Below are 20,618 nucleotides of genomic sequence, written 5' to 3' on the forward strand. Positions count from 1 at the left end.
ATAATCACAGTAATAATAGCAGTGATAGTGAATAAATAAGATGAATAAATGGTGAATTGTGTTGTACTCTGACATATACGCTGGTAGATTTTGTTGTAGTTTAACTAATTAAAAATCTATTAACCGATGAAGCACACAAATATATTGTAGTTTAGCGCTGTAGAACCTGGTTAATGTTGAAGAGATGAAGAGAGGAAGGAAAGGAGGAAGGAAGAAAGGAGGGAATTGATTAAGGAAGGAAGAAAAGGAAGGGAGTGATGAAGGAAGGAAGTGATGAAGGAAGGAAGGAAATGATGGAGGGAGTGAGGAATGAAGGAGGGAAGTGACGACAGAAGGGAGGAAGGATGGGAGTGAGAAAGGATGGAAGTGATGAAGGAAGGAAGGAAGGAAGGGAAAATTTGTTTTTCTTTCAAAAATAAGGACATTTCTAAGTGACTCCAAACTTTTGAACAGTAGTGTATATTTGAAATGATTGCATTTCCTTTATTTTCATAGTTTTCACTGTGTTGTAAATGTTTAAAGACACCTGTATGATGTGTGGCCTTCATTATATCAGACCAGCGTCATTACATTTCACTTCATAGCAGCCCCTCGCTGGGGAGTAGTGGATGATTGGATGAGTTTCATAACCACCATGTAGACATGAGAGTGGTGTCGGTCTTGTGAAATATGTCCAAGATGTTGAAATGTCCCTTTTCCAATGAAGGAATATGGAGCAGAAGTAGTGTAGCACTGTGTGTCTGTGTGGGCGGCCATGTGTTGTTGGTGTGTGTATTAGTGCAGCGATGGGAATAGCCTCGTCATGCTGTGGAGGAAGATTTACAGCCGTCTGTGGCTTTGTGAGTCTGCAGGCGTCTCTGAGAGAGAAACAGCTTCTTCTTCTTCTGCTTCTTGTTCCTCTTTGTGTCGTCCAGAAACGTTCCCCAGCGGCTGTCTGCGCCTCCGTCGTCTCCCCACCGACTGATTCATGTCTGGGAGCACCAACCCCACCTCCTCCTGTGTTTGTGTAGCCGTGTTGGGCCATAATGCATCACCAGCCTCTCATGTGTTGGTCCACAGTGTGCTGCAGTGTAGGCGTGATGCCTGGAATTTAAATATAGCTTTAAAAGCTGCTTCGGGCCAGATTCTGGTGTGAAAACACACTTTATCTGAACAGCCTGACTCTCAAAGCAGAGACCAGATGTTTAGTTGGAAGTAAAGGCTGTTTATTGATACTGTGGTTGGAATTATTTTCGTATTAGAAATTAAATGAGTTCTGCTCAGTAGCTCTGCTGAGCTGTTTGGACTCTTTTAGCTCAGTGTTTTGAATCCACGGTTACAACATTATGCAGCTGTTTGCAGTAAAATAAAAACCCCTGCTCAACACAACCTGCTCAGACCCAGATGTTTTTCTCAGGAGCTGGTGGAGATGTTTACCAGATGTTTGAAGTAGGCAGTGAACAGATGGAAATGAAAGCAGTAGTAGGTTGAGAATTTTTTTTTTTAACCTAGAGAAGAGTACAGAAAGACCACATGGCAAAATATATCTGTTTTAGTGAGAGTTGACAACAAATCAAATAAATCAAATCAGTCTTCTTCATCTGACAGATAAGAAATTTAAGGCTCTATCAAAAATACTATTTAAAAAAAAAAATGTTGCTCTGTAAGGCACCCCAAAATGATGAACTTTTAACATGAAGGTTCAGACTGACTGTAGATCCACACCTAACCCTCTTCAGCTACCAGATTAAAACATGGATTTCATAAAAACAACAAAAAAACATTAGTTTTCTGTGCAGATGTTAGTCTAATCCAGTGTGCTTACCACTCTTTCCATAATTTTACCTTTGTAATGAGAGTAGTTGTTTATTTACATAATTAATATAGAAATAAGTAAAAAAAAAAAGTCAATGGCTGTGTCCGAAATCGCATACTAACTTTACTAACGCAAAGCATTATGGGGTGGTTGAGTATGACTAGTGTGGTCACCGCACATACTTAAAATTTTTCCGTATATAGTATACATCCGGGTATTTCTCGCGTACTCAATCTATTCATACTATCTAATGTGAACGCACTACATACTTATTTTGACGTCACATTTAGTATGAGTAGTACGTTAGTATGCGATTTCGGACACAGCCAATAACTACACTTGGTTTTTTGCTACTTAGCAGTTAGCTTTCCAGGAGCTAGCCCTCTGACATTAGCTGTGTAAACAGTTGTCTCTCCATGACTGTAGCTGTGTAGTTGGCTCTTTCTTTATAGCTTTAGCATCATAGTAAGTTTTTTAAAATTCATTTAAATATTTTATAAACATATAAAAAATATCCAAAATGTCCACCAAAAAACAAACTTGTTTTAGATAATATTAGCCGCGGGAGTCTTAGCGGCTAGCCCTCTTTGGCAACTAGCCTCCTTGGGCTAGCCCTCTGACGTTAGCTATGTAAACAGTTGTCTCTCCATGACTGTAGCCATGTAGTTAGCTCTTTCTATAACTTTAGCATCGTAAAAAGAGGTTTCATTCATTTAAATATTTGACAAACAATCTGAAAAATACAAAAAAGCCAAAAAAACAAACAAACTTGTGGTAATTTTAGGAAATGTTAGCCACAGAAAGTTGGCTTTCCCATGACAAAGTCCTATGTAGACGTCTGTCAGACTTTAGCGTTGTAGTAAAAGTACTTTATTTATTTACATAAATAGTAATGAAATATCCAGTTTCTTCCAAAAATCAACAAGCAAACTTGTTTTAGTTTTACGTAATATTAGCCATGGGGATTTTAGCAGCTTGCCTTCTTTGGCAACTAGTCTTTGAGCTAGCTCTCTGTCGTTAGCTATGTAAACAGTTTTCTCTCCATAACTGTGGCTGTGTAGTGACCTATTTTTGAATAACTTCATTATTATAATGACGGTTTTTAATTAATGGAAATATTCGATAAACAATCTAAAAAAGCAAATGAAAAAAAAACTAAAACTAACAAACTTGTTTTAGGTAATGTTAGCCACAGATGTCTTAGCAGTTAGCTTTCTCATGACATAGCCCTGTGACGTATATTATGTGACGTATAGTCTGTCTGACTTTAGGTTTGTAGTTTCCTACATATATTTGAATATATGGTGAACAAACCCAAAAATCAAATGGCCCGTAATTAAAATGAGGATTTTTATTTATAGTTAACAATTACTTGGTTAGCAATGTTAGCTGTCTTAGCTGCTAGATTTACCTTGTTAAAACCAAAATCCTTTGACTTTCTCTGTGTTATTTCCTTCCTATGACATTAGCTGTATATTTTTGCTGCTGCTTCTTCCTTTAGTGTAAACACCAAGCATATTTTCTGCTGTTGACTTTGAATTGCTTTAACTAGCCTCCTCCTTTGAGCTCTCCTGGATCATGTTTGCTGCTGTTCACCATGTTTTTGGGTCTTATCTGAACTGTTTTTAAAACCATATCCAGGTGTATTTTTCTCTCCCAAGATACTTCCATCTGATGTGTAAATCTCACCATCTCACAAGGTGTCCCAGTTTTTGTTCATGTAAAAGTTATGCAGTGTTTTTTGAGGCTCTGATTAAGGATTCAGTTGGTGTTTACAGGTTTGAGCTAAGGAGTCAAGTAAAGGCCAGAATAACACAACTTCAACCTGTGAAGAAAAGCCCTAATTAAAGCTACAGCCTGAGTCTCTGCCCCACTTATCTGTGACACAAAGGTGCTAGAAATTAGGATAAATATTGCCTTTTATTTATATATATATATATATATATATATAAATATAAACTGGCTCAGTTCAGAATGCACCAAGCAAAGCAACACACCTTTCTATCGACCTCACACTGTTCCTATTCTACATTTATAGTGTTTTGAGTTCATTTTTGTCTCTTTGGTCTCCTGACAGTGGTTTTTTTTTTATTTAATTTGTCTCTAGTGGTTGCTCAGTTCCTTAATTTTTTTTTGACATACAACAAAGTTTAAAGTCAAATTAGTGTTATTTATGTTTCCCAACATTACTATTAAGTGGAATAACAAATTGAATACCAAAATGTCAGTTTAGTAAAATCTGTCATTTTCATTTGCAGTTAGTCAGAATCGGATATTGCTCTTTGATGTTAGCTGTGTAGCAAGCTGACTTTCTATGACTTTAGTTTTGCAAAGATGTGGCAAATGAATGAAATAACCAAAATGTCACCTCAGTTAAGTACATTTATATTTAAATGTAGCTTTAGTTTGAACTAATGTTAGCCGCAACAATCTTATAGCCCTCTGAAATTAGCTATGTCATTAGCAGTCTTTTTAGTTGTGCTGTTAGGACCCTTTCATGGACCTTAGGTTTGCATTTACCAATCTTTGTTTCTTTGGCTTCAGCTATGTTATCAGCTGTCTTTCTGCAAATTTAGCTGTGTCGTTAGCTTTCTCTCACTTCAGTAGTCTAGTTAGCTGTTATGCTTTGACTTCAGCTGTGTTGTTAGCTGTCTTTGTTTTGCTTTTGCTGTATTATTATTTGCCTTATGATCTTACCTGATTTGGTAGCTGTTTGGTTATTACTTTGATTTTAGCTATTAGCTGACTTTAGCTTTCTAGTTTGCAGTTTATCTTTGGCTATGTTATTAGCTCTCTTTTTGTGACTTTAGCGGTGTTGTTAGCTGTCTTTCTTTAGCTTCTGTTGTCTAGTTAGCTGTCATTTGAGTTTAGCTGTGTTATCAGCTGTCATCTTACTTTTTCTGTGCTATTAACAGTCTAATTTTCACTTTAACCTCATTTTTAGCGGTCTTTAGCTGTCTAGTTAGCTGTGTTTCTATGACTTTAGCTGTCTTGGTAGCTGTGTTTCTATGACTTTAGCTGTCTTGGTAGCTGTGTTTCTGTGACTTTTGCTGTTTAGTTAGCTGTGCTTCTGTGACTTTAGCTGTCTAGTTAGCTGTGTTTCTGTGTGGTTTAGCTGTGTTTCTATGACTTTAGCTGTGTGGTTTAGCTGTGTTTCTGTGACTTTAGTTGTGTTGTTTAGCTGTCTTTCCCTGTGCCGTTTGATTTCTTTCTGTTGCGCTGACTACAGATTGTGCAACGAAGTGAAATAAAGGTCTCTGTCTGGATTCAAACCAGAGAAGTTGCAGTTGCATGGTTGTTACTTAATCCAGTAGCCCACAAGGACTTCAAATTATTGCATATGTTTTGAAAGAAGGATTACTGAAATAATAGGAGGAGACACGTAACACAGGATTATTTCGTCTATTTGATCTGAAGGTCACAAGAGTGCCTCTGAAACTGTGTTTACGTAGAGTTTCAGTAAAATTGGTGACGGAAGAGACGGATTAAGACCACCACACGCTCAGACCCAGATGTGGTTGAGGCTGGTGATGATGCAGATGTTGACGTGTTTGGTTTCAGACCTGAACAGCATGACGAGGCAGGATGAGCTCAGATTCTTACATTCCCAGACGCCCCACTCAGTTCACCAGGTCACACACATCTGGCTGTGTGGATGATGAGGATGTTCGACATGTTGAGCTCATCTGAGGTCGTGAACTCTACACACACCTACATGCATGCACACACACGTACACACACACACACACAGCAGATTAAAGTGCTCCAAATATAAACTCCTTTGTCTTGCGTCTCCAGCTGCTGTTCCACCTGAACTGGTTTGTGAAGTGTACTGATGTGTCTAAAAACTGGGAACACGTGTTTTTTTTTGTGTGCGTGTGTGCGTGTGATTGCGTGTAACGACGTGGTTATGCAAGCACATGTTCATTTGCACACGTGTGTGTAATGAGAGCCTCGTGCTTGTCTCCAGGTGTGTGTCCTGACACGCTGGCAGGATTTTGTTTGCGTACAGCAGCGATTGTTTAATTACAACATCGCAATACTGATGAAATAAATCCCAGACCAAAACCCTACACTGGTATTTAAAAGTGGGCTTAAAGGATGATTAAAGTAGTATTTAAATCCTCACATCTAAGCTGAAGTAGTTATTGGATGTTCTTGTTTGTACTGACTGACTGTTAGCTGTCTAATTATCTGTGTTGCTTTGCCTTTAGCTGTGTTGTTAGCTGTCTTTAACTGTGTAGTTTGCCATCTTTGTTTGACTTCAGCTATGTTATTAGCTTTTAGCCTAGCTTAGCTAGACTGTATTCCCGTTATAAGGGATGACTTTATGTGTATTTGTAATACATAATATAAAGGCTGTCTGGTCCCCAGGCAAATTAGCTTTAGGACTGCAACTAACGACGCGTCCACTAATCGTCTGAGCACGATACGTCATCAAAAGCGGAAGTGAGCGCGCAATGCAACAGAAATCACCGTCGGACCGGAGCGTGGAACACGGACGGACATCTGCGCTGCATCGTGCGTGTATTATGTACGCATGATACAGCGTGGACGTCCGCGATCTATCGTAAACGCGGATGTCAGCGTTTACTGTACAGCTGTATCTAAACACGGACATCCGCGCTGCATCGTGCATACATAATACATGCACGATGCAGAGCCGATGTCCGTCCATGTTCCGCGCTCCGGTCAGACGCTGATTTCTGTTGCATTGCGCGCTCACTTCCGCTTTTGATGATGTATCGTGCTCAGACGATTAGTCGACGCGTCATTAGTTGCAGCCCTAATTAGCTTTAGTTGTGCTGTTGACCTTCTTTGACTTTTAACTGTATATTTAGCAGTAATTTCTACCTGTTATTAGCTATCTGTGTTTTACTTTTACTGTGTTGCTAACTGACTTTAGCTGCATTGTTAGCTATGTTTCTTTGACTGTTGCTGTTTTGTTTGAATGTTGTGTAATGTACTGTTTGCTTGTGTTTCTTCTTTCATTTATTGGAGGCAAAAGCAGGTTAGATGCTGAATGTTGGAGTGTTTTTCTGTGAACTGACGTGCTTTTGCATGTGTGTCCTCAGCTAAGCAGCACATCAACACTCTGGGTCACCAGCTGCAGATGAGTCAACACTGCTTGGACACGGCCTTCAACTTCTACAAGATGGCGCTGACGAAACACCTGACCCGCGGCCGCCGGTCCGCCCACGTCATCGCCGCCTGCATCTACCTGGTCTGTCGCACCGAGGGAACGCCACGTATCCTTATGGGTCGTGTCTGTTTGTAAGAGTTTATATTGTTCTGGTGATGCATTCAGTTTGTTTTTAGGTCTGAATGATGCTGAACGTAGAGGAGCTCTCTGCAAAGATCCTCTCAGCTTTTGCTCCTCCAGCAAATCAAGATCAAGCTGTGCTTTATTGTTCCGCGGGGAAATTAGTCTTTAGCTCAGAGTTAATGCCACACAGAACCTTAATTAACAGAGAAACAGCACATAGCAGCGTTTCTACGACAAATAATGGATTGCAGTTCCAAAAGTTCACAAAGTGCAGGAGTTCAGTATCCCCGGGTGGAGCTCCCTAATGCATTTAGCATAACGCTCGATCCAGACGGCTAATTGGACTGACAACAAACATTTAAAATTATTCATTTTGGTTATTTGAATGCTGCTGTTTTGCCCTGATATACACAAATTCAGCCACATTAATTTAATCCTGGGAAATGAACTGAATTATCTTTTAACCCTTTGAATGGCATGCAGTTTCTGGCCGGTTTTCATTGCTGTTGGCTCGTTTTCTCTGCAATATAAAGTCTTGCAGCTTTATGGAAGCAGAACAACCATGACTAGAAGCAGAAAGAACTTAGAAATGTTTTCTGTGCCACATAATGCCGTTACGATGCTATAAATCACAAAAAAGGAAAAGACAAAAGTTACATTTATTTGATTATTTCTTCTACACAAATTCAAAAACCTGGAATTGGCTTTTTGTTTTATACTGTCACTTATACTAGAATAAAGGGTGACTCTGTATGCTGTAGATATATAAATGCTTACATTAATTTGCTTCCATATTCATCTCCTCTGTGCTCTGTATAACATCACCCAACTGGTCAAGGCAGATGGCCGCCTTTTTGTCTGAGGTTTTTTCCCCTCCTTATCCCAGGGTTTTTTTTTTGTTTTTTTTTTTGTGGTCATTCCCACCGTCGCTCATAGGGAATCCAAAAGCATGTTTGCATGGTTGGGTTTTCTGTTCTCAGTTTATAAGTTGAAAGATCTATACCTTACCATGCTAAGTGCTGTGAGACGATATGTTGTGAATCGAATGCGATATACAAGTGAAAGTAATCATGAAACTGTAGAAACACAGAACGCAGTTCAGACGACCCACCTGTGGATTTTTGGAGCTTGTCGGGTTAAAAGAAATGTTGGGTGTCTTAGTTTAATTGAGATGTTTTGCTGGCCCGTGCTCACGCCCCGACCTCCTCCAGCCTGCAGTGATAAAACAGCATCTCTGAGGAAACCTGATTAAATAACAGACCTGCTTCTTCTGCATGTGCATTTTCAGACATTTGTTGCAGCAGCTGAGCAGAAATTCAGAATCTGTTGAGACCAACTCGCAGTTAAATTTGAAAAACTTGCCTCTTAAACCGGCTGAGTCTCATCAAAGTCAGCAACTAGATGAGCCCTCAGTAGAGGGCAGAACCACGCCCTCTGCTGGCGAAAACCCTATCCTCCCTATACAACTGATGCAATATGTATCAATTTTGATCATCCTACGTATCTCTCTCCCTACTTGATCTGCTGACCTCTAACTCCACAACTGAGCAGGGGACCTTAGACTGATCTTCAGTGCCAAGTTTGATTATCCTGACTTCAGCGGTTGCAGAGATATCGGACCGGACATACATACATACATACCCAGCCAGATACCGCACCGAATGCAATAACCCCGCTGACGTACCCATCGGGCGTGGTTAATAAGGCTACGTTCAGACTGCAGGGCTTAATGCTCAATTCCGATTTTTTTGTAAAATCGGATTTTTTTGCGAGTTCGCTCACATTTCCAATTAAATGCGACTTGTATGTGATCTCCTGTGTGAACCTCACACAACCCAAAAGGTTCCTGCATGCGCAGAAGAGGACACAACGACGACACGCAGAGAGCGTGTTCAGTGTTTACGGAAGTAAACATGGACGCTAACGGTATATTTATAACTTAATCATTTTAAGGAGAAGGTCAAGAAGGAAGAGAGCCAGGATTTTTCCCTGGCGTTTTGTGGGGCAGTGGCAGCAACGTCTGTCCAGAGAACTGTGTGGGTGCGGAGTCGCAGCCAGGAGTGGTGGGATAGTGATGTGAGAGGCTTCACAGATGCAGACTTCATTCAGAATTTTAGAATGACAAGGGCGACCTTTACGTACATATATGGGCACCTGTTTTTAACACTCTCACGGCAAGACACACGTCTTCAGCAGCCCAGAGACGTGTTTTGCTTGAACGTAGAATAGTGATGTTTGTCATGTACCGATGACGTATAGGTCGGATAAATGTGACCTGGCTGTTCAGACTGAAGTCGCATGGCAAAAGATCCGATACGTATCGAAATTAGGACCAGATGTCCAAGTGGCCTGGGTCGCATTTGAATAAAATCGTATCTGTGTTGTTCAGACTGTCATGAAAAGCTCAGATACAGGTCGCATAGGGGCAAAAAAATCAGATTTGGGTCACTTCAGCCTGCAGTCTGAACATAGCCTAAGTTATGCAGAATAAAGTGATTTTTGATGAAATGTCACAATATTTGCTGCAGTTTTTCGAAATACCAGCACATCACACTTGATTTTGTTTGAGAAGCATCTAAACAGTTTCTGTTTTTCAGTCTTTTTAGCGTGTTTTTTGCACGCTGAAGCAATATTTGTAGTAGAACTTGTCACACTGCTTCATCGGTCCTGAAAGTTAATTTTTTTTTTCATTTTTGCAGCCAGTCATTTTATAATAATAAATATCTTATGTGTTTAGTTTTATATGACATTCAGCTATATTTGGTTCAGAATAGATCACTTGTTGACTTCTGCATTATTGATTTTTTTTTTTAGTTTGTGTTCCAAAATAGTCTTCATTATGGCTTTGATTCATTTTTTTTATAGAGAATTTGATCTACTTGTCAAATACTGTAGATTCTGAATTGATGTCATGCTGAGAAAAAACAGTTATTTTTCAGTTTTTATTCAGATGTTTTGCTGGCCCGTGCTCAAGCCCCGAACTCCTCCATCATGCAGTGATAAAACCAGTATCTTTCTTCATTTGCGTGTCGGTTTAAATAACTGAGAGGAAACCTGATGAAAAACACACAGCTGTGTCTTCTCCATGAGCATTTTCAGACATTTGCTGCAGCAGCTGAGCAGAAATTCAGAATCCGTTGAGACAAAATCGCAGTGAAATTTGGAAAAACCTGTATCTTAAACCGGCTGAGTCTCATCAGAGTGGACAGGTTAGCTCAGACGTGAATCACGGGAGGCCGAGCCGCCCGTCGCTGTTCTTCTTAATGTTTCATAATCAGCTTATTGAAGTCCAGCGACGTGTCATCCACGGGATAATGGGACTTTTAGGTTCATGCTTTTTCATAAGCAGAGCGGCTCCTTGTTTTTTTTTTCCCGTGCTCGGTGTGCCGTTCACTCCTGACTCACTTTGCCTGCGAGGATGATTGTGTTACGTAACGGCAGCTCAGGACGGGTTCACCTGATGAAAGGGAGGCGAGCCGGGTGTAATGCCTTCCTGCTGCATTGTTTACCGGGCTTTGTGTGTCGGAGGAGCGACGCTGCGATAAAAATAGCAGCGCTCACTTCCTTTTCCACAGCTGGCTGGGTCTGTAATGTTGTCACAGGGGAGCATCGGGACAAAGGAGAAGGAGAAACATCCGTCTAACCTGCAGTTTAATTTAATGAGGAACGAGCACAGAGAAGGCGACCAGACTGTCTGATTCGTTTTTAGACTGCCACCAGATTGTTCTTCCTCCTTTCGGTTCCCTTTTTAATCTGTTTTTCCTTCTGCTTCTTGTGTCTCTTTGCCCCTCTTCTCCAAAAGATCCAAAAAAATCTATGCGTATGTATTTAACCCTCTGGACTCCAAGTATAGGGAAGCTTAGAGGCAGTAAAACATCTCCTTTATGTTGCTAAAGCTGAAATAGTTACGGGGTTTTTAGAACGGCATCACACTGCGTCTTTCACCTGATTTGAAATTCTGTCCTGAAAGATTTTTGGTTTCGTTTTAGTCACCTAATTTGACATTTATACCAACAGTTGTTGATCAACGATGCAGGTGTCAGATGCACTGAGCGTATTCAATCCCGTAGATTGTGAGTGTTATTCCCAGAGATGGGACCAAGTCACACATGTGCAAGTCTCAAGTAAGTCCCAAGTTTTTTTGTTTTTTTGCAAGTCAAGTCACAGGTTAAGTCAAGTCACATTATTGTAATTTTACCTGCAGAATATGATCCTAATAAAGTGAAAAGAGAAGATATAAATAACTATCAGTAAACATCACTGGCTACTGTGCCCAACATATTAAAAAGACAATGTAAACGGGCTCTGATATTAATAACAAATTGACAACCTCTTATGAAGAGAATAACATATTTTTTAGTATTATTGATTGTGTGACAGCGCACTTTACCCAAGGCAGCAGCTAATCCCCCCCCCACACACACACACTCCTTACTGTCATATTAAGCTAAAATGCTAACTAACCAGACAATGTAAACGGGCTCTGATATTAAAAACAAGGTTGTTGCTACAGGTACGGACCCGTACCCGTAGCCTGTGGACTACGGATACGGCATTTGCCAATCAGATACGCGAGATCTGGTCACGTGACTCCCAGTAGACGCTAGCGGTACGGACCCGTAGCATCGGTACTACAGGTACGGACCCTAAACCTGACCCTAACACTAACCCTAACCTTAACCTTTGCTTACCTTTCAGCAGTTTGCAGTGGTTAGCAGCTTCTTGACTCGCGAGACTCGCGTACAGGTCCGTATCTGTCTGGCAAATTGAAAGTGCCGTATCCGTAGGCCACAGGCTACGGGTACGGACCCGTATCTGTAGACGCTACCTAAAAACAAATTGACATGCTCTTATGAAGAGAATAACATTTTTTTTATACTTTATTTTTATAGAGTCAGTTATTTTACAATATATATAAAAAACCCACACAAAAAAAACAAAACACAAAAGGCACAGATGGGGAGAAGGAGGGGGGTGAGGCAAATCACAATAATGTGTACACAATAAGAGGCAGGGCCAAGTCCAGAGCCAGGTGAATATAGATGGGTAAGTATATCAGCTCTTGCAGCTCCCTCCGATCACAATCTCTTCACTACCTCGAAGTGAGGCAAAAGTCTCCCTACTTGGGCACTTAATCAGTACCTAAGGAGTATATCCAGCAGTACGTGAGGTTAGTCCTATCCAGCAACTGTTACCGGATCTTGTTGTGATGAAGGGGCAGTCACTTGATATTAGCTGTCCATTTCCTCCAATACGAATTAAATTTGTCCATGCGCAGGTTCAAGGAGAAAGTCAGTCTTTCCATGTCATATATTTCTTTGACAATTCCAATCCACTCCTCTTTTGACGGAGGGTCCTTTAATAGCCATCTTCGTGTGATAACTTTTTACTGGCTAATAATGGCTAAGAATAACATATTTTTTAGTATTATTGATTGTGTGACGGCGCACTTTACCCAAGGCAGCAGCTAACCCCCCCCACTCCTTACTGTCATATTAAGCTAACATTAGCTAAAATGCTAACTAACCAGACAATGTAAACAGACTCTGATATTAAAAACAAATTGACAAGCACTTACTGGGCCGAATGGGTCTTCAAATGAAACGAAATCTGACGTTGTCGTCTCACCGTCTGTGATTTTCACGTTGCACGTCTTGCAAACTGCTGTTGGTCGTTTACCGTCTTGATAGAAATCCTGATACCCGAAGGTGATGATTACCTTGGGTTCGGCTGACATGTTGATATCCAGCGGTGGGCGCCGCCGTGGAGGCCTACTAAGGTAGCCAATGTAGAGAGGGCGGGGCTGATTGGCAAGCCGATTTCAAATTAAAAGCCTATGTTCGACTATCCAGCATTTTACATATCAACAACTTCATTGAAACTGAAAACATGATGTGAATAATAACACTCAAGTCATTGTGTCTCAAGTCAAGTCAAGTCCCGAGTCTTTAACTTACAAGTCCAAGTCAAGTCGCAAGTGTTTTTTTTTCCAAGTCAAGTCACAAGTCATTAAAACAGCGACTCGAGTCCAAGTCATCAAGTCTCAAGTCCCCATCTCTGGTTATTCCATTTCAAATTTAACATGGTGTTTGTTAGATTTATGGTGGCTGTTTTGAGTACGTTCCAAGCTCGTTCTTTTTCAAAAAATTGCCCATCGACCCACCTTCAGAATGTGTTTTTCCTCACTGAAGCGATATTTGTGGTAGAACTCATCACACCTGCTTGATCGGTCATCAGAGTTCAACAACACTGCCTGCAGTTCAGCTGTGAACTCTGAATTTTTGTCATGCGACTGTTGATCACAGCTGAGTCAGTTGTAGCTTCACCGTGGCAACGAAGAAAGCAAAATTTTTTGTATTTTGCAGATTTTAGTTGGGGCAAACGGTTAATTTTTGGCAATTTAAAAAAAAATGAAACGTGCCGAATGAAGAGATTTTGGTGAAATATCACAATATGTGGCTCAGTTTTCCAAAAGAACACTTCACAACATTTTCTCTTTCAGTTTTTTTAGTTGTTTAGGGTTTTTTTGTGCTCGATATATTTTATTTTTGTGACCAGTTGTTTTCTAATAATCAGTATTTTATATATTTAGTTTTGTACTACTGTCACATTCAGCTTCATTTGGTTCAGAAAATGTCCCTAGTTGACTTCTGCATTGTTTTTTTTTTTCTTTGTGTCCTCAAAAATATAAAAAAAAATTTCATGGATGATTTGATCTATTTGTCCAATATTGTAGATTCCGAGTTGATGTCATGATGAGAAAAAATGGTTACATTTTCTTTCTTTTTAGATGTTTAATAGTTCCTCAGATACTGTTGTTCAAACAGCCTAAAAAAAAACTACAGAAGTAGGTTGACGAGCTCAGAAAATATTTTAGATATCATGCTGAAATCTGTGGAAACGTCCTTTTTAAGTGTTGATATTTTATATGAACAAAAAATTGGTCAATCAGAGCTGATTGAAATGAGATGAAGTGACTCTAGACTGCAGCTTTAAACCATTTCGTGCTGCTGAACCATCCAGGTTTTGTTTAGATTGAAACATTGAACATTAATCTGCTCTAACGGCTCCACTCTGCTGGTTTCAGGCAGATTTTAGCTCCTGTAGGAATTACTGACATCCAGATCTGATGGAGGTCTGAGTCATCCAAAGGTGAAGGTCAGGGTCGACCATCGGGAAGCTGTTTTAGTATTCATTTCCTCTCGTTGCTGCTGTTCATCCACTGCAGCTCCACAGGACGCACAACTTTATACTAAAATAAACAACTTTAGAAGCTCCAGTTTGATCTGAATCCCGTTAGCGTCTCTTAGATTGAATCTCTTCCGTCTGGATGAGTTTTTCTCCTGAAACCACAAGAATCCCTTTTAACCCTCGTGTCGTCCTGAGGGTCAAAATTGACCCGTTTTAAAGTTTGAAAATGTGGAGGGGAAAAAAATCTATTTTCACAGTGAATCTTCTCCACATTTTCTGGAAACTTTTAAGGAATTATTGGAATTTTCTTCCTGTAGGTTTTCCAAATTTTCAGAACTTTGTGGGATTTTTTTGCTGAATTTTTGGATTTTTTTTCAGACAAGGAAACGATATCTTTTGGTGCCTGTAAATGAGGACAACAGGAGAGTTAAATCTCTTGTCGGACCAACCCAGGTGTGATTATTCCGCTTTTCCCAGATGTGCTGCAGACCTGCTGTTGTTTATTTTCCTCGTTAAGGGAGTTGTGTGTAATCTCCAGACGCCGTGTGCTCGGATTATCTTTTCCCATTTCATCTGCGCCGCTGCTAATTCCATTGTGAGGCCTTTTCCAGAGGAGCCTCCGCTAATCCGGCCCCATCGGCCCGGAGACCAAATGCACCTGTCGCCACGGCGACCAGGAGATTGGGATGTGTGGAGGCCGATGACGGAAATGTGTGCGTCTGGTCTGATCCAGGCGACGATGGAGCGTCTTAGACTAGATTTACTTCCACTTATTGTTTCATTTTCATTAATTCAACACCAGTGTCCTCAAAGTCATGAAAGCGGGAAATGTGAAGCTTAACAGCCACAGATTCATGATTCTGTGTAGAAAAATACACCTTAGAATGTGTGGAAAAAATCTTGAATCAGGTGTCAAAAGTCTTAACCTTCTTCTGTTGTTTTGCTTTTTCTGGTCCCATTTTTATTCACTGTGGTTCATTTTTCACTAGAATATAAAATCCTGCATCTCCATGGAAACGGAACAACCAAAACAGGAAGTCAAGGCAACTCGGATCTCTTCTGTGACGTATAACAAATAGTCTTTATCTCTCTATATCTATCTCTAACACAGTTATAGTTTTGGGGAAGCAGATGTTTGGGATAACTTGGATATCTAAAAATTGACCCCAGTAACTGAGCATTGGTTGGACTTTAGATGTTAAATCAGGCAAACATGAGGCCCGTGGTCCAAAACCGGTCCTCCAGAGGGTCCAATCAGGCCCTCAAAGTGTAAAAATGACAGAAGACATTAACTGCAGATTGTAAATGAGTAAAACTATAAACTTAAAATAATTTCTAGACCATGGCAAGTTGTTCTGACCATGAAGTAAAATACAAGATTGCTCTTTTGTGTCTCATTTTTGTAATGTTTTGTCTTGTTTTAGTTGTTTTTTCTTGTGGTTTTCCTTCCTTGACCAGTGTTTCTCAGACATGCTGCTGGATCTGAGTGACCTGCTGCAGGTACGTTCATTAAATCTGATTATTGTTTTCATAATTAAGCAGTATGCTGTTTGTTCTGTTAAAAATAGTGAAAAAATATCCACTGGAGACGAATAATTGAGTCTGGAGTTTAAGAAAACTTTTTATTTCTGTATTTGGTTCAGTTTTCCAACAGAACAGCGCATCACACTTGATTTAGTTTGAGAAGCACCAAATAATTTTTTTTTCAGTTTTTAGCTAAATAACTGAATTTTTTTGGTATTTTTTTTAAAGCCAACTTGCTTTTCAACCCTGCTGGTGGGTTTTGGGAGTTCAAAGTTTAAGAAAACTTTTTATTTCCGTCTTTTTAAACCGTTTTCAGAATTTTGTTAGAAAAAACTGTTTGTTTTTTGACATTTTTTAAAAATGAGACATGCAGATTAAAGTGATTTTGATGAAATATTGATGATATTTTGCTTAGTTTTCCAACAGAACAGCTCATCTCACATAATTTAGTTCGAGAAACATCAGATAATGTTCTGTTTTGACAGTTTTTAGGTGATTAATGGAATATTTCTGGTATTTTTCTAAATCCAACGAGCTTTTCAACCCCGCTGGTGGGTTTTGGGGGTTTAAGAAAGCTTTTTTTCTGTTTTTTTTAAACTCATTCACAGAATTTAGTTAAAGCAAACGGTCTATTTTTGGTAATTTTTAAAAATGAACATGCAGAATGAAGTGATTTTGGTAAAATATCAATAATATTTTGCTCCGTTTTCCAACAGAACAGCTCATCACACGTGATTCAGTTTGAGAACCATCAGATAATGTTCTGTTTTGACAGTTTTTAGGTGATTAATGGAATATTTCTGATATTTTTCTGAATCTAACGAGCTTTTCAATCCCTCTGGTGGGTTTTGGGGCTTCAGAGGGTTCAGGAAACTTTTTATTTCCGTCTTTTTAAACCGTTTTCAGAATTTTGTTAGAAAAAACTGTTTGTTTTTTGACATTTTTTAAAAATGAGACATGCAGATTAAAGTGATTTTGATGAAATATTGATATTTGGGTCAGTTTTCCAACAGAACAGCTCATCTCACATAATTTAGTTCGAGAACCATCAGATAATGTTCTGTTTTGACAGTTTTTAGGCGATTAATGGAATATTTCTGGTATTTTTCTAAATCCAACGAGCTTTTCAATCCCGCTGGTGGGTTTTGGGGCTTCAGAGGGTTCAGGAAAACTTTTTATTTCCGTCTTTTTAAGCCCGTTCACCTCCCATGGTGCACCTCTGCCCGACCGCGCTCACGTCCCGCTGTGTAATTAAACCCGAGTCCTGCCGGGTTAAATTTAGAATCCTCCGTTTGTCTGCATGTTTAATGGCAGCCGATTGGTGGTGAGTCAGGGGTGTGGCGCTGCCGGGGCATTTCTCACAGTCACAGCTGGTCGGGGGGCTTTTATTTTTACGCTCCCAGCTGTCCTGGACCAGCCGCCGCCCCTCCTCCGCCGGGCATTCAGGCCCAGGAGTGGATTGAAGTGGATTGTGGGTGGAGGGGTTGTTAATGCCGAGCGTTTCTGAGGTTCTGCTCCACCAGGCGCTCCTCACCGATCCACACCCAGAACATTGTCGGGATGAATGGTCGCCTGTTGTCACCGAGCTGCAAAGAGCTTCTGGATCAATACTGACTTTAAATATCAGCTGCTGCCTCTAGTTTTATCCCCCATATTTAGTTTCTTTCATTCAGTGGCTCCAAAGTTGATCTTTCCCCACATTGGATGCATTTCTGTGCAGAGTTTTGAACAACAGGTGTGCCTTTTGCTCGATGTAAACAACCGAAAACTCTCTGAATTTTTGTCAGATGACTGTTGGTGGCAGCCAAGTCGGCCATGGCTTTACGGTTGTGTAAAGAAATGCAGAATTTTTTTATTTTTACAGAATCCATTTAGGGCAAACTGTTTAATTTTGGTGCGGTTTTAAATGAGAAGTGATTTTGATTAAATGCCCTGATTTTTAGCTCAGATTTGATTATTTTCCCGTCCGAATAGCACGTCATCCATGATTAGTTCAAGGAAAATCTGATGATTCTTCCAGATTTTAAAGTTTTGTCCTTTTTAGGTGTAAACTTTATTTTTAGTGGCTCCAAAGCTCGTTTTTTCCCCACATTCGATGCATTTCTTTGCACACATGCAGAGTTTTGAACAGCAGGTGTGTTGGATAGAAGTGAATCTGTTTGCTCGGTGTAAACGCTGCCTGCAGTTCAGCCGAAAACTCTCCGAATTTTTGTCATGTGACTGTTGGTCGCAGATACGTGAGTCATGGCTTCATGGTTGTGTAAAGGAACATAGAATTTTTAATTTTTAACAGAATGTGGTTGAAGCAAACTGTTTAATTTTGGCAGAATTTTAAATGAGAAATGTAGAATTAATGAATTTTGACCTTTCCGATAAAACGGCCTAACACAGTTCAGTTAATCTGTGTTTTTTGAAGGATGGATAGGCATGTTGATATGTGCAAATATATACAATTTATTTTACAGTATTCATTGACAAAACAATTTGTTTTTGGCAAATTTTTATGAGACAAGTAATTTTGATTAAAGCACAAAATATTTAGCTTTTATAATATTTAGCTTTATAATAGTTTTTAAAGAAGATTTTAAGCTCAGATTTGGTTAATTTTCCCCACAGCACCACACATCATGCATGATTAGTTTATGGACTGTCAAGAAAATGGGACAATTCTTTCTCTTTGCACCGTTTCTTGTTTATAATGGTGTTTTTCTTTTGTTTTTTTTTTTAAAGATAATGTGTCTTTCAGAGGGTTAAAACATCCGTCTGCTGCGGGAAACAACGTTGTTATTTTTTTTTTCCAAACTGAGAGGACAAACAACATCAAGGATCTTTTTACACTTTTCGTTTAAAATCTCTTGCATCCACCTGTCGAGCTGTGAAATATCGAGTGACCTCACGGCGAAGTGTTTTGAGTTGACCGTCGACCCGGAAAGTTTCACTTCACGCCAGCAGCAGACGGAGGATTAAGTTCTCCTCGGATTCAAACGGACTCCTCCACCGCTGAGTCACTTTAAAGATTAACTTCAGAAACCTGAGCTCAGTTTGTGTGTTTAAATATAGAAATAACTGTGGAATATTGGCAGTCTGACAGAATTAACAATTCAAATAAAATATCTCTAGTATGTAGAGTTTTTTTTTTAACCATAAAATTAATAGTTTGAGGAGTTTAGCTTTCTGTTTCATATTTATAAGTTCATCATGCTGCACAGGAGTTCTCTCTCAACAACGTCCATGATCCTTGTTTTAGCTGTAATCACTCAGTAGTTTGACATTTTGAAACAAATTTATTGTCTTTTTATCACATTTAAATGTTGCCTTTTGACCTCCTAATCCTGAAAACCAACCACTTAGTTTAAAAAGCCACTTAACCTTTAAAAAACGGCACCGAAATGACAGTTTTTCCAGAGCTGGAAAGCATAAAAACTTGTCGGATTTTTAATTTTCCAACAGTCCTTGAACTACTCATCTGTGACATTAAAAAAATTAAATGTATTTAAGCATAAAACGGGAACCAAACTAGGTAAAAACAAACAAAAAAAAAATTAGGGTTTCTCAGCCCAACCGGTGAGCTGTTAGTAACTTAAATTCCACCAACAGTCATGTGAAAAGTTTTCGGTTGAACTCAAGGGCGTCAGTTTGTTTTTAAAAGTGGGGGGGATGGAGACCACAGCATTTTGAGAAAATGTCGAAGAACGGCAGCAAAATGCCACAAGCTGGGCTCGAACTCACAACCACCACTCCAAAGGCAGAGGCTCAACCTGTTGAGCTATCAGTAGATGCGGGTAGAGGGTCTGTGGGCCGCTATAGTACTAATTCTCCCGGGCCGAAATTTTGCCCCTGCACGCCTCTGGTCGGAGCTTCCACTTGGCACGGGCGCAAATTTAGCGTCTGCACGTTTTTTTTTTTTTTTTTAACCTCACGAAGGTGTGCTGCGTGTCTGTGCAACTCTCGCGAGTGCGGATGGTGCGTTCAGGAGCGTCGGAATTTTCTATACTGCTGAAAATAACTGGGTTTACAACGGCTTACATGTGAAGAATTTGAATGTGTTGGAGACAAAATGACCCCTGACAAAAAGTGGGGGGGACACGTCCCCACCGTCCCCCCCTAAACTGACGCCTATGGTTGAACTGCAGGCAGTGTTCTGAGTTTTTTCTCCTCCTTCATGGTTGTTCTGTTTCCATGGAGGTTCAGGATTTTAGATTAACTAAAACTTCTTGGAATCCATTTTTCATTGTTTATATACATTTTTTTTTTTTATCTGCACCTTCAAAGTGCTGCAGTTTAAGGGTCCTTGAGACCAACATTCATGCTCCTGGTTTTAGCTTTAATCACACACTTTGTTTTTTGTTTTTTTTAAACCCGACTACACTTGTTCCACTTCCTCCTCCAGCGTCTCTGCTTTTGTGTATAAATTCCTCGCTGGATTCCACTCTCCTGAAATAGCTTCGGAGCATCTGGCCAACTCCAGATCCTCCGAGTCGGTCTGGAGGAATCTGACCCCGGTTCACCACCCGGTCCTGCAGCTTTCACTGCCGTCTGCTGATCCTCGTGTCTTTGTCATTCAGCGCTGTCCCTCAGTAGATCCTTTCAGATGCAGCAGGGTGGGAGGTTTTCCTGCAGAGCCTTCTGGAGGTGCTGAGGACTCCAACACAATGAGACATCTGTGAGGGGGAGGATCCAGAGCGATAACCTCGATGACACGCTTCACCCCAGAAACCCCCGAACAACACAAAAACCTGCTGCAACAAACCAGAGTCACAGCGTCCAAACTACAACACTGTGGAAGAAATCAAGTTAAAATAGGACTTAAAAAATCAGCATACTAAAACATTCAAAAACTGG

General features: G+C 40.1%; 1 protein-coding gene across 2 annotated transcripts in view; it reads left to right on the forward strand.

Annotated features, from left to right (window-relative positions):
- brf1a (BRF1 RNA polymerase III transcription initiation factor subunit a) overlaps positions 1-20,618 on the forward strand; it is a 129,006-nt gene that overhangs the window by 5,943 nt on the left and 102,445 nt on the right. For both annotated transcript variants that reach the window (XM_051957835.1, XM_051957838.1), the window contains exons 4-5: positions 6,871-7,044; positions 15,721-15,752. In XM_051957835.1, coding sequence (XP_051813795.1) covers positions 6,871-7,044; positions 15,721-15,752 — 206 coding nt within the window. The remainder of the gene's footprint in view (positions 1-6,870; positions 7,045-15,720; positions 15,753-20,618) is intronic.

Source organism: Acanthochromis polyacanthus, chromosome 1, assembly GCF_021347895.1.
Source record: "Acanthochromis polyacanthus isolate Apoly-LR-REF ecotype Palm Island chromosome 1, KAUST_Apoly_ChrSc, whole genome shotgun sequence".
Taxonomy (NCBI): Eukaryota; Metazoa; Chordata; class Actinopteri; family Pomacentridae; genus Acanthochromis; species Acanthochromis polyacanthus.